This window comes from Hemiscyllium ocellatum, chromosome 37 (genome assembly GCF_020745735.1).
Source record: "Hemiscyllium ocellatum isolate sHemOce1 chromosome 37, sHemOce1.pat.X.cur, whole genome shotgun sequence".
Classification (NCBI taxonomy): domain Eukaryota; kingdom Metazoa; phylum Chordata; class Chondrichthyes; order Orectolobiformes; family Hemiscylliidae; genus Hemiscyllium; species Hemiscyllium ocellatum.
Window position 1 is genome coordinate 11,733,083 of NC_083437.1, and position 14,111 is coordinate 11,747,193.

Consider the following 14,111-nt stretch of genomic DNA (forward strand, 5'->3'; position numbering starts at 1 on the left):
ATTATAAATGCTGGGGATGAAACGTCTGCAACACAAATTCCCAGCTCGGCGAACAGAACCACAACAACAACGAGCACCCGAGCTACAAATCTTCTCCCAAACTTTGAATATCCTTCACCCTTTCGAACTGTCCTATTCCTCAGATTTTAGCTTTTTGTGCATACTCATCTCTTCCACCCCAGCATTTTGATATGTATAGATTTTAGAGTTTGGAATTCGTTTCCTGAACTCCTTCAAATCTCTGCTGTTTCTCTCCTTCTTTAAGAGCCTCTGCAGGATTCAACCTCTGGCCAAATCTTTGGTTTTTCCTTCTAAGGGTATGTTCTTTGGTTTGATGCACATTTTTTTCTTTAAGCTTCTGTGACTCTCATGTTTTTACTAATTTAAAAGTGTTCTATTAATGCAAGTTGCTAGGTAAAGTTAAGCAAAGAGAGGCAAAGTTAGAAAATAATAAAATTGAACATGTTTATCATTGTAAGATTAATACATGATTAACAATACTCAAACATACTACATCTTAATATAAAACAATGCCAGATGGATGGAAAGATTTTTTGAAACACCATGGGTACTTTTGTGAAACTCAGCTCACTTATTGCCCTCACAGTGCTTAATAGTAAATCAAAAACAGATTTAGTGTAAATGGTCTATCCAAAGTCATAACCATAAGTTAAAGTATGGGCCAATTCCTACTTTCAAGGAACAATTGTGATTTCTTCCTAAGTGTTCATTGACTTATGCCAAGATTCATTTATAAACAAATAGGTATTTACTTGCTATGTTTTGTTTTTAAACCCCAGAGGTTTTCTACAAATATTAGGTTTTCTTTTCCCAGAAACAAATACAAACAACATTTATTTTCGAAAAACAGCAAACTTGGCTTCATCATTAAACAGTTGAGTCACGGATGGCATCCAATGTAAACAATGCTTCATTGCTCTATTTGTTAAACCTTCTGAAATTTTGCCACAATTTGCAAATATGTCAAGTCTTTTGAGATGCTTTAGGTCATAAATGATTTGAAATAAGCAACTGTGCCCTGGATAAGCTAGCTAAAAATAAGTCCTTTATCTTGGTGTCTATTGGTTTTTATCCACTTCACTTCATCCCCATTGTAAACATAGCTAACACAGTATTGAATTGATAAATCTGCTGGGAAGCTGAAAAGGATCAGTAATAAACCAATTAAAGCTTCACAAATATTAATTCCAGACACAAACAAGGTCAGCTTTCCTGAGACCATATTTTGAAGCTATTTAGTGACAAGTTGAATGGTCACTGTGCGTTTAACGTTCAAATATCTTACCCTGAACTCCATTATTTTCATTCCATGACTCAGATCCTTATCCATAACATTGCTGAGAAATATTTCTGAAGGATATAGAGAGGAAAAGGTAGCACTATAATAATTAATTCTCCCACCCCCAAGAAAATTAGCTTGAATGATCTTTCCTGAAAATTAGGAATATTCAACGGGTGACCATTTGAACGTTGCACTATTTCAACTGGTTTTCCTTGCAATTATGTCAATCTTCAAATCACTATTATACATAGTAGAAACGTATACTGAAGACAGGCTATACCTAATCAAGGACCTTCCTTTTAAATTGGAGCACATCACACCAGTGGTCATGCAAACCCATTGTTTCTTCAGGAGTGTGAAAAACCTGAAACTCAAACCTTTTCAGTGAGAGTGTATTTGGAAGGTCTTTCACAAAAAACAGCCTGCACCTCCAAGTGGTGAAAATTTCCATTGCTCCACAAGCATTGTTGGGTGGGATTGATGTGGTTTGTGAGTTTGGGTTCTGGGCCATAGTCAACATTTTATGGTATTTCTAAATTGACTGGGATTTCAATTTGTTGGACTATCTGAAGTAAATAGGGCAAAGGAAATGATGTTAACCTCATGTTAACCGAACACAGTTTGAATGTCAAATTTGGAAACATCGAAAATAGATCCCAATTGATAGATGGGCTGTGATACCACATTCACAAGTTGGCTTTGTTGTGCTTTCTGAAACAAAATCACTGCAGGACGCAGTGCAGTCTCTTTCCACACAAATTGAGTGATGTTCAACAACACCACAGAAATGCCAACAATACCATTAGGATGGAATTGATCCCAACAAAGGCTACACTGGATGTATTTTTCTCTAATATCTGGCCTTCCCTCCTCAGACAACATTAACAATTAATGTGAAAGGAGCAGATGGTCTGAACTGGAGAGTCATACTTACCAAGAGTTAGAAAGGTGATGTCTGCCCGCCCCAGGAGTAAGAGCCTTCGGCCAGTCAGCAGGAGATTTCAAACCATTTCTCCGAAACGAAGGGCACTGGGATTAGCTGCCGTTCAGGTGGGGGTGTTCTGCAGTGAGCAGAGAAATGGGCTTGCACGTGCTGGCAAGTAATACACATCAAGCAGGCCTAGTAGGCTTGCTACAAGCTAAGCTTGAAAAAAAAAGTCTTTGTGAAGTGGCACTTTGCCAAGTTATTAGAGCATCGACCTCTAACCTTTAATGAAAAAAAGACTCTTCTGATATTTTAAGCCAGGTGTCGGTTTGACCAAGATCCCCAAAACTGGGCCGATTAACATCTTCAGTTTTGTTGAAAATTTCACCAAAACGTTTTTAATTTCTTTTTTTTAAGAAATCAAAGTTTGTGGAATTTATTAAAAATTAGCAGGCAGACACCCTTAATAACAACACATATAAAACATCAAATCCTCAACTAAACTGGGCCTGTTATTCCTAAAATGTTGAGTCATACATTAAAAAATAATCATGCCTTATAACACTTTATGAATGCTTTTGGATTGAAGGCAACATTCCTACATCCAATGATTGTTACATTGTTCTGCTTTTAATTTAAAATGATGCATATATTCCATCTTTCCCATTCAAATCATTGTTTGTGTTCATCTCAATAAGACGCACCATTCCCCCACCCAGGAGACAGGGTCTCTACTTCTGCTGACTGACTCAAGCCTGCCTGACTTAAAATAGTTACACACGAGTGGCTTGATTTCACTCCACCACAGCTTGCAACATTGGTTATTCTCTAACTGAGAGGCCAAGCAGGCAAGTGTCCTGACCCCTATATAACAGCATTGACTGCCTTTAGCCTTCACTCTCTCACCTTATCTTCCTTTAAGGTTGTGTAAAATTATAAACTTCCCACAAGTAATGATAACTAAGTAATTCTCATAATAGTGAACTGATCATGAAAAGAAGTGAACATTTGGAATAAACCTTCATTTGGGATACTAGTGACTAAAATTCTGAACTATAACCTGACAGGAATGTCAAGGTCACTTCTCAAATACTGAGCATTTCTGGGAATGACCCAAGAAGACATATTTGATTGTTGCTTACTAAATTAATTTGATTGGCCTCTAATTACACTTATTTGGTTCCAAACTTTGTCTTTCACCAATGTTCACCCCTTCACTCTCCTCTCCTGAAGGCATTGACTCCTAAACTCTGATTACCCCCCAACGTTGTACCTTGTCCCAAGCAATGCTTATCTTTTTGGCGATGGGAGCGACTGAAGATTATTTTGCAATGAATCCCAATTCTGACCAAACAGTACCAGTACTTTTATGCATTAAAGATTGAATCCCTCAACTATCTAATGATGACAACTGGACAGTGATGACAAGGAGCAGGATCCCAGGGCAATGGGAGGGGCCATCTATAGCATCTAAATACCCTAAACTGAGACAACCTAATCAATGCTGAATAAAACTGAGAGCTTTCTGATTTGAATGGCTCAGACATTCTCAGAATAAACACCAGAAAGGAATTTCTTCAATTGTTTCGGTCAGTAATGTGGCCATTATCTTCTCGGACTCAAAGGAATGCAACAGGCAAACACATAATAAAAAAAAGATCCAAACTCAGAAAATGAGAAGATACAACATGTCACATTTTCTTAAAATATGAAGGGATTATTTTTATACCCCCAGGTAAATAATATATTCTCGACATATCTTGAAGTTTTCCCTGGAATGCTAGTTCCATTTGACAAATGTGTTGCATCCTCTAGGGGAAACTGACTACCCTATTAGTGCTTGTGAGAATGATGTAGAATATAAATGGAAAGTCTTTCACAACAAGATATATAAAAAGGTGAGAAACAAATATACACAGTGTATCCAAAGTTAAAACGAGGAAGTATGACAAGAAAAAGTCTGGGTGGGAAACAAGCCATGTACAAAGAAAACGAAAGATGTAAACAGAAACATTTTTGTATGTTAATTACATCTAGTACTTGATGAAACACAGTTGAGTAAAAGGGTCTGTTGAAGAATCCAAGATCAGCTGACAGGCCAATGGGTAAGGAGACTATAATTGACTATGGAAGTAGTTTGATAAGTTACGTGAACTCTCTCAAATACTGCATCAGACTGTTAAAAAATGCTACAGCCAACTTAGAAAGGCATCAGTTTATATGAATGAAATGTTCAATTAACATTTGCTTTAATACACACTCAAAAATAATGCTCTACTATTCCTGTTGAACCATTTCAATAAAATTAGGAAAATCAAAATATGTGAGAAGATTTATAGCTCGGGTGCTCGTTGTTGTGGTTCTGTTCGCTGAGCTGGAAGTTTTTCTTGCAAATGTTTCATCCCCTTTCTAGGTGACATCTTCAGTGCTTGGGAGCCTCCTGTGAAGCGCTTCTGTGCTGATTTCTCCGGCATTTATACTGGTTTGAATCTGCCGCTTCTGGTTGTCAGTAGCTGTCCGCTGCAGTGGCCGGTATATAGGGTCTAGGTCGATGTGTCTGTTAATCAAATTCATGGATGAGTGCCATGCTTCTAGGAATTCCCTGGCTGTTCTCTGTTTGGCCTGTCCTATAATAGTGGTGTTGTCCCAATCGAATTCATGTTGTTTGTCATCTGAGTGTACGGCTACTAGGGATAGCTGATCGTGTTGTTTCGTGGCCAGTTGGTGTTCATGGATGCGGGTTGTTAGCTGTCTTCCTGTTTGTCCTGTGTAGTGTTTTGTGCAGTCCTTGCATGGGATTTTGTTAACTACGTTGGTTTTGCTCATGCCGGGTATCGGGTCCTTTGTCCTGGCGAGTTGTTGTCTGAGAGTGGCTGTTGGTTTGTGTGCTGTTATGAGTCCTAGTGGTTGCAGCAGTCAGTTCAGAAATGCTCCTGATGTATGGGAGTGTGGTCAGTCCTTTGGGTTGTGGCATGACCTCATTTCGTTGTCTTTCCCTGAGGCATCTGTTGACGAAATTGCGCGGGTATCCGTTTTTGTTGAATACCTTGTATAGGTGTTCTTCTTCCTCTTTTTGTAGTTCTGGTGTACTGCAGTGTGTTGTGGCCCTTTTGAATATTGTCCTGATGCAACTTCATTTGTGTGTGTTGGGGTGGTTGCTTTCATAGTTCAGGACTTGGTCTGTGTGCGTAGCTTTTCTGTATATCTTCGTGGTGAATTCTCCGTTCTGTGTTCTTTGTACCATCACGTCCAGGAATGGGAGCTGGTTGTCCTTTTCTTCTCTCTCGTGAATCGGATTCCTGTGATTGAGGCGTTGATGATCCGGTGTGTGTTCTCTATTCAACAAAAACGGATACCCGTGCAATTTCATCAACAGATGCCTCAGGGAAAGACAATGAAATGAGGACATGCCACAACCCAAAGGACTGGCCACACTACCATAAGTCAGGAGCATTTCTGAATTGACAGCCAGACTGCTGCGACCACTAGGACTCATAACAGCACAAACCAACAGCCACTCTCAGACAACTCACCAGGACAAAGGACCCGATACCCGGCATGAGCAAAACCAACGTAGTTTACAAAATCCCATGCAAGGACTGCACAAAACACTACATAGGACAAACAGGAAGACAGCTAACAACCCGCATCCATGAACACCAACTGGCCACAAAACGACACAACCAGCTATCCCTAGTAGCCGTACACTCAGATGACAAACAACATGAATTCGATTGGGACAACACCACTATTAAAGGACAGACCAAACAGAGAACAGCCAGGGAATTCCTAGAAGCATGGCACTCATCCACGAATTTGATTAACAGACACATCGACCTAGACCCTATATACCGGCCACTGCAGCGGACAGCTACTGACAACCGGAAGCGGCAGATTCAAACCAGTATAAATGCCGGAGGAATCAGCACAGAAGCGCTTCACAGGAGGCTCCCAAGCACTGAAGATGTCACCTAGAAAGGGGACAAAACGTTTGCAAGAAAAACTCCCAGCTCGGCAAACAGAACCACAACAAAATCAAAATAGATTAATGTATTCTGTTAGATCTAACAATAGCAACTTGAAAATAGATGGAAAAGTTGACCTGGATGGTATCTCCTCAAGAAGATGGACATATTAGATTAGATTACTTACAGTGTGGAAACAGGCCCTTCAGCCCAACAAGTCCACGCCTACCCTCTGAAGACCAACCCACCCCCCTACATTTATCCCTTCACCTAACACTACAGGCAATTTAGCATGGCCAATTCACCTAGCCTGCACATTTTTTTGGACAGTGGGAGGAAACCCACACAGACACAGGGAGAACGTGCAAACTCCACATAGACAATTGCCTGAGGCAGGAATTGAACCCAGGTCTCTGGCGTTGTGAGGCAGCAGTGCTAACCACTGTGCCACATATGTTGTACGGTAACTCTTTGGGGTTACAGTACAGAATGAACGGATAGAGATATGCATATTCGGAACAGCCAATATGACTTCTTAAGAGGAGGTTATATCTTAAGGAAACTAATGGTATTTTTTGAAGGAGTTAAGAAGGTGGTTGATGAGGGAAGCCAAGTAATCACTGCTGACCCCCAAAAAGCTTTCGTTAATGTATCAGACATAGGGATTCTTTACAAGAGCAAAGCCCCTGGAGTTTGTATTATTTGTTGAACTAGATTAAGAACCTGCTGGCAGAACACAGGCAAAAAGCAGTTATAGATGGATTTGGATTTATTTGGATCATAAGGAGTAAGACCTCACCCAGAGGAGTCATGTTAATGTCAAAATCGTGAAAAATACCTTAAGGATAACAGAAGTGTTGGCACTATTTTCTAGGTGATAGTTGAGATTAATATAGCTTTTCTCAGCTATGTCTACTTTGTGCTATTCTAAGCTGTCCTGAATCAATAGTAAGATTACAGTATCTTGATGAGGAATAACTGAAAAATCAACTGTTTATCGAAATTCTGAATTTAATACAATGTGTTGTTCATTGTTAGACTTTCCCTGTTGCCCTGGTAACCAGCCAATGAAGTAAAATTGGAAAAGATGGAATATGAATGTGTATGATGCTCAGATTCAGTCAATATATCCTTAAATAGCTATTTGAGTTTGCATCTTACTTACAGAGTCACAGAATGGTGGAAGGAGGCCATTCAGCCCGCACAGGTTTTATTTCATAGTTCCAATCTCCTGCCTTATCCCACAACCTTAAACATCATTTCTATCCTTAGAAACATCCAAAGTCCTTCTGAATGCCTCCATTGAACCTGCCTCCACCACACTTCCAGGCAGTACATTCCAAATTCCACTCACTATCCCAAAAAGTTTCTTTTTTCCTCATATCAGCCTTGCTTCATTTGCATACCATCTCATTCTTGTTTCATGTAGGAATGCAATTGGATTCTCCCTGTCAACTCTATCCAGTCTGCTCATGATCTTGGAATGCATTTAATAGATCCGAAAAAAAGGATTCATTCAGCACTCCCAATGCACCCAATACTCAAAAAGGGGCCAGACACTGGGTCTGTAAATGTGTGTCTGACTCATACTCACTTTGAACATGGTTATTTGATAGGGGTATATGGTCGCTATGTTTAAAGAAAAGTAACTTGCATTTGCAAAGTGCCATTCATGACCTCAGAATTTCCCAAAGCACTTTGCAGCCAAGTAAGTGCGCCATTGTTGCAATATCAAGAAACTCAGCAGACCAGCTACACACAAACAACAACGGGATGACAACGAGACAATCTGTTTTAGTTTGTGACGATGGTCGAGGGAACAACATTGGCTGCAGGGCACCAAGAGGAACCTCTTTAGAGGAGACAGATGGTGTTGAAAATTAATGTCTCAGCTCAAAAACTACCATCCAGCAAAAAGGTTTAAGGTAATTTTCTCTGGATTTGACACATTATCTAAAGAGACCATTGCTAACTTTTAACCAGTTCTTTTAATCCCTCAGTATTTAGGTCTAGAATGCCACAGATAAATGACCGTAGGGTCAGAAATTTGATTTGATGATTCATTGGTTCCAAACAAATGCAAATGTGTTTTAAAATAAAACAATAAATCCATCAATCAAATATATTTTCAGGTTTTGAAGGTAAATACCATATATACTTGAGTAATAATCAAAATTTTTTGATGATGTTTTAAGATTAAATTTATGGACTAATACATGGATACTATTTTTGAGGGGCTGAAATTCATGCCCGTCAGGTTCCACCAGCAGCTCTCACTGTAATGTTGCAGCAAGAACAGTGTATGCTCAGGGACACACACGCCCAGGTTATGGATTGGGCCAGGCTGCATCTTTGAAGTCTTTGCTCACCCTCATTCTTTCTCAACATTCCTGCCTTGCACACTTTGCCCCTCAGCCAGAGATATGAGGCTTATGTTAACACTGCCAGTTAACACAGCCACAAAGCCAGGAAGCTTGTCATGATCATCAGGAGTCCTCACCCAAGTCAAGGGAGATTGTCTTCATTGGCAGAGTAAGTCTAGGGCAGCCTCCAACAGCAGTCTGGGACCTGAGAGGCAGGACACTGTCCTCATAAGAGATGAGGAACCAAATGCGAGGCTGCTCACCACCCGCGTTGACTCTTTCTGCCCTATTGTGGGCTGTTTCCCTCCTGGAATGAGAGGGGAGAAGGGAATATGGGAGATGAAGATGGGGAGCACAAGTATTACATTTGGTACAAGTGAGGTGGCATTCTGATCGAGTGAATAGGACAGCAGAGAGCATGCATGGTGAGTGGTGGTGGAGGCTGGGCTGGGAGTCACTTTGAGAGGAAGGATGTTGCAGGCAATAGTGAGATAGTGAAAGAGTGTGAGCCCTGCTGAGAGGTAGATGGGATAGCAGAGACACAGAGAGTGAGTGTGAGGTAGCAAACAAAAGATGGTGGCATTAATGCTGATGGTGTGGAGAAAGACATTGACATTATTCTGGGCATTTCTCTGGGCCGAGGTTTCTTTAACCAGGCTGGCATGGTCTGGTCCATGCCCTCCAATGCTAATTGTGGGGCAAGAGGAAGACCGTCCCTTGTACAACCTCATCCTGCAGGATCTCCAGAGTGGTGCCCACAGAGTGGAGCACCAATATCAAGCGTCTGCCACTCCTGACTGACAGTCCTTGGCCAGGTACACAATGGGCTTTTGAAGATGGCACAGGTGCAAGGGATACTGGTGAATTCCATGATATTTGCTGAGTGGTGAGTTGTTCTGGGGAATGGTACACAGTACGGTCTGCTGCAAACCAGATGCCAGCAGTGCCATAGGGGCATGGTGGGCAATGAATCAGATGGGTTTGATAAGATACAGCAGAAAAATGCACTGGGCCTTTTGATGTTGCAAGCTCCTCCACTCAACTCAATGCAACTCACACTTAACTGGAAAAAGGTTGAGCACATAGCTTTCTAAGTCCCTAACTACTGCAGCATCCCCCAGTGGCTGTCTTTACAGCAGACATATGCCAGAAGAACAATGGAGTTTCAAGTTCCAGAATACAATCTCAAATTTCATTCAACTGCTCACCATCTATAGTTTTCTTGCAATAATTGTTTGTACCTAATTCTGTTAAAAGATACTCAATACCCAATATAATGATTGTGACAAGGTCAGCCAGATGGACCTCAGAGTATGAGTTCCCTGAGTGGGGCTCTTAATCTGGTCCAATCAGGGAGCCCTGGCTGACTGAGATAAACAGGAATGCCAGATGTTCTGAAAACAACAAATGCTGGAGATCACAGTGGGTCAGGCAGCATCCATAGAGAGAGAGCAAGCTAACATTTCAAGTCTAGATGTCTCTTCATCAGAGGTTCTGTTCACTCGGAGGGAGCTAGATCAATGTCAAGGATTCTCTCCATGTAAATAAAGGGTGACTTGTTGATGGGATACCGGCCTCTGTGGAGTTATTTCACCCGGAGGCTAAAGGTAACAAGGTACAATGGTGTCTGAAACACATTTGTTAACTGCATTAAAATATAAGGGGCGGCATGGTCATTCAGTGGACAGCACTACTGTCTCACAGTGCTAGGGAACTGGGTTTGACTCCTGCCTCGGGTAACTGTCTGTGTGGAGTTTGCACATTCGCCCTGTGTCTGCGCGGGTTTCCTCTGGGTGCTCTGGTTTCCTCCCACAGTCCAAAGATGTGCAGGTTAGGTGAATTGGCCATGCTAAATTGTCCGTAGTGTTAAGTGCATTAGTCAGGGGTAAATGGGTCTGGGTGGGTTACTCTTCGGAGAGTCAGTGTGGACTTGTTGGGCCGAAGGACGTGTTCCTATACTACAGGGAATCTAACCTAATAATGCAGTCAGCCAGAAGCTAGGAAGGTTTTTGTGATGCATGGTTGACTGAGAGAAAACTCTCATGAGAAAATCTAGCCCTGGTATTTGCATAAAAGAATTTAACTTCTACTTCAACTCAGCTTAGGGGGTTCATGCATTGTAAATCACTTCAAATGTTCAGTATATGGTCTGTTCAGTATATTTGTCTGATCTCAATGGGTGCTACAATGGACTTGTCTGCTTCTGAGCTGGAATAGTGAAAAATCATAATGTGCTCTGTTCCTGTTAAAGACCCCAGTTACAGTGTACACCTGGACATTATGGCTATAAATAGAATTGTGCAGCATCTATGGTAGAAGCATCTGCTGATGTTTGCATAAATGAAGAATGAGCATGTGAGTGAAATACCAGAGTTTTGCTGAAGCTCATTGATGTGTATTCCAGTGGGAGTTAACATCTTCAGGACAAAAATTGATCGATTAAAAACCATCATGGGAGCAGTTTGATTGGGATTTAGTGCTTGCTTGTGAATTATTTGACTCTGCAAATCACTCAAATTGATTCTGAAGAATGTAAACAATAGTAATGCTTTCTCCCTGTCATAGCTATGACCACAATCCCGGATTCTGGTCTAAAGTGCTTCAGCAGAGCTCTGGCCATTGAAGTGAACAGAGGCAGTGTGAGGAAGGTAGGCCAGGCTTATTATGTACGTTATTCAGCAAACTAATAATTGGCGATGGAAAGGTTCCGTTTGAGGTCAGAACTTTCAGGGGCAGAATGGTCTTCAGCCCACAAAGCTATGGGTAGTTCATTAAGAATATTTCGTGGCCTGTTATCTGAGGCCAGCTATAGCTTTGGCCTATTGTTCTGCACCCACATGGTACTGGGAGCATAGTAGCTATCTGGAGGGAACCTCCCATTGGCAGATTGGACTCCAGCGCACCAGAAATCTTTTCAAGGCCCTGTCCCCTGTCAAGTTGGTCACAACAGCTGTTTCTCCTTCAGAACAGTGGCACAGCAGTTGAGGCCAATGTAATCTCTGGTTTTGAAAGTGGGATTGCTGTCTCTCCCTTACCTCCAATAATGGGCTGCAGTTTATTTCATGTTGGATCAGCCCTCTAGTTTTGGGAGCACTCTTGATCAGAAGACAGTAGTATCCTCTGGCTATTCAATAGCCCATCAATTAGGTGCCTCCATCAAACAGAGTGTGGCGTCAGACATCACACTTGACCCCCAGTGTCAGGGTCTTGAACTAAGGTATAAAATGTTTCTCAAGTCCCCATAGCGAGCTAAAATTAATTTTAAATTTAAGTTCCTTTCTTGCAAACAATTTAGGAGGTAGGAAGCACATTCTGACTGTAGTTCTTGAAACATTTCCCTTCCTGTCAAGATTATTGAATCAGTTAATACAACTGTATAATTGAATAATAAATTTACATGAATAAGATCAAGTAATACAACGACACCTTGTATTTTATAGTACCTATAACATAATGAACCATTTCAAGATGTTTCTCAGGAGAATTATAAAGTAAACTTTGATACTGAGCCACATATTAGGATAGGTGGCAAAAACGTTGATTAAAAAAACAGTTACTGATGAACATTTTAAAGGGGATGAGAGGGGTAGGAGGTGGAGGAGTGTAGGGAAGGAATTCCAGAACGTAGTCGAGCGGTAGAGTGATTAATATCAGGGATGCTATCATAAAATATCTCAGAGCATTATAGAGATAGAGAGGTGAGAGGTGGCAAGTTTAAGGGGGATACACATGGCAAGTACTTCACACAGAGGGTGGTGGGCATTTGGAATGCCTTGCTAGCAGAGGTGGTAGAGACAGGCACGGTAGATTTATTTCAGATGGTCTGGATAAATGCATGAGAAGGTGGGGAGCAGAGGGATACAGATGCTTAGGAATTGACCGACAGGTTTAGACAGTACATTTGGATCGGCTCAGGCTTGGAGGGCCGAAGGACCTGTTCCTGGGCTGTAATTTTTCTTTGTTCTTTTTTCTTTGTACATTGGATTACTGTACTGATCTCAGAAAGGGACGATATTTGTAAGGCAGCTAGACGACATTACAATATGACACTGTAATACAAGCTATCTCCATCTTACACTGTGTACCACAGTCTTACAGTAAGCCATCACTCAGCCAGTTAATTGAGGAAGCAGTCAGTTAACCAATCAGCTGTATATTAAATGTTATAACAATACAAACGAGCATAGCAAACAGATTTGAGGTGGAAGGCTGAAATGTTATATCAACCTTCATAGTTAGTCATTAATAAGGTTCCAAAACTCTGTTTCAGTAAGAACCCGAATCTCCATGGTGTCTATCATGTGGGTTAACAGACAGCGAATCACATCATGAAGGCAGCAAGAAAATATTGAAAGCCAGCTGCAGCAAGTTTGTACCAAAGGCTGTAGAGGTGATAGCCGCAATGGCAATTGTAGCTTATTTTCTTTCCAGTCACTCATCATCTGTCAAGTTCAGAGCTGATGTTTACACTTTCACAGTGAAGACTAAAGGTTATAACCTATATTGAAGAATATGCCCTCTCTTGCTCTCTTTTAACAAGAAAAAAGGGAGACTGTTCAATTTAAAGATAAAGTAATTGACGAGATGTCCAGGATAGCTTTGATTTGGTAAACAGCTACATAGTAAGAATGAAAAGGAAGCATCTGAATATGGACCCTCACTCCAATCACACACTGTCAGAATTTCAATTCTTCAAATAAAGAATAAATGATCAATGAAGTAAACAATAGATTTTTTTAAAAAAAAACATCACAGTAAAACTTCTTATCCCTTTGGGAAAAATAGGATTGAAAAAGAATAGAATCTTCCAATAATTTTAATGATGACCATAAAAATCCTACCTAAATTTTTTGATTTCTCAAAGATCCATTTAAAGTCTGAGTCAACTTGGGGAACCATAGGCTGGAGTTCAGGTTGTACTATTAGCTGTCATGTGCAAAGATCAATGAATTTGTTGATAGATATAGAAGCACAAGTATGGACTGTGATTTCATCAAGGCTGTGTAAGGAGGAGCCACCCGAGCACCAACATCAGAGATGGTTCCACATTTCCGTGCATGGCTTGCATTAATCTCAATGAAGTACAAGAGGTATCTGCAATGTTGCAGCTTGCAGATTCCAGTCAGACAAGACAACCCACATGGACATGGTCAGAAAGACTGAAGAAGTTGACATGAAATATACTGTATGCCAAAGTGGACACAAGTGCCTGTTCAAACATTATCCATTCATGCATCTTGCCTGAGATGTAATCAGGAAATTGACACAATTTGGTGTAGCCCACATAGTCTTTGAACTGGAGTATCCTGATAAATGTCAATACAACTACAGAGAATGGACACTTGCGACTCTTTGCATAATTGATATAGCAGGACCGTCTAAAAGCAAACAGACTTATACACTTAGTGGTGGGGCCCTGGGTAGCATTGTAGAACAGAGAGGTTGAGGGGTTCATGTGTATAATCCTTTGAAATTTGCATCATGGATAGACCAGGTGGTGAAGAGGGCGAGTGGCACGCTTGCCTTCATTGCTCACTCCTTTGAGTATAGGAGTT

The 14,111-nt window shown here is 41.0% G+C and overlaps 1 protein-coding gene across 1 annotated transcript in view; it reads right to left on the bottom strand.

Moving 5' to 3' along the window:
- Positions 1-2,285: 2,285 nt before the first annotated feature.
- ajap1 (adherens junctions associated protein 1) overlaps positions 2,286-14,111 on the bottom strand; it is a 103,394-nt gene continuing 91,568 nt past the window's right edge. Inside the window, exon 5 of the mRNA XM_060851915.1 lies at positions 2,286-2,364. Within this exon, the coding sequence (XP_060707898.1) occupies positions 2,292-2,364 (73 nt within the window). The 3' untranslated portion in view covers positions 2,286-2,291. The remainder of the gene's footprint in view (positions 2,365-14,111) is intronic.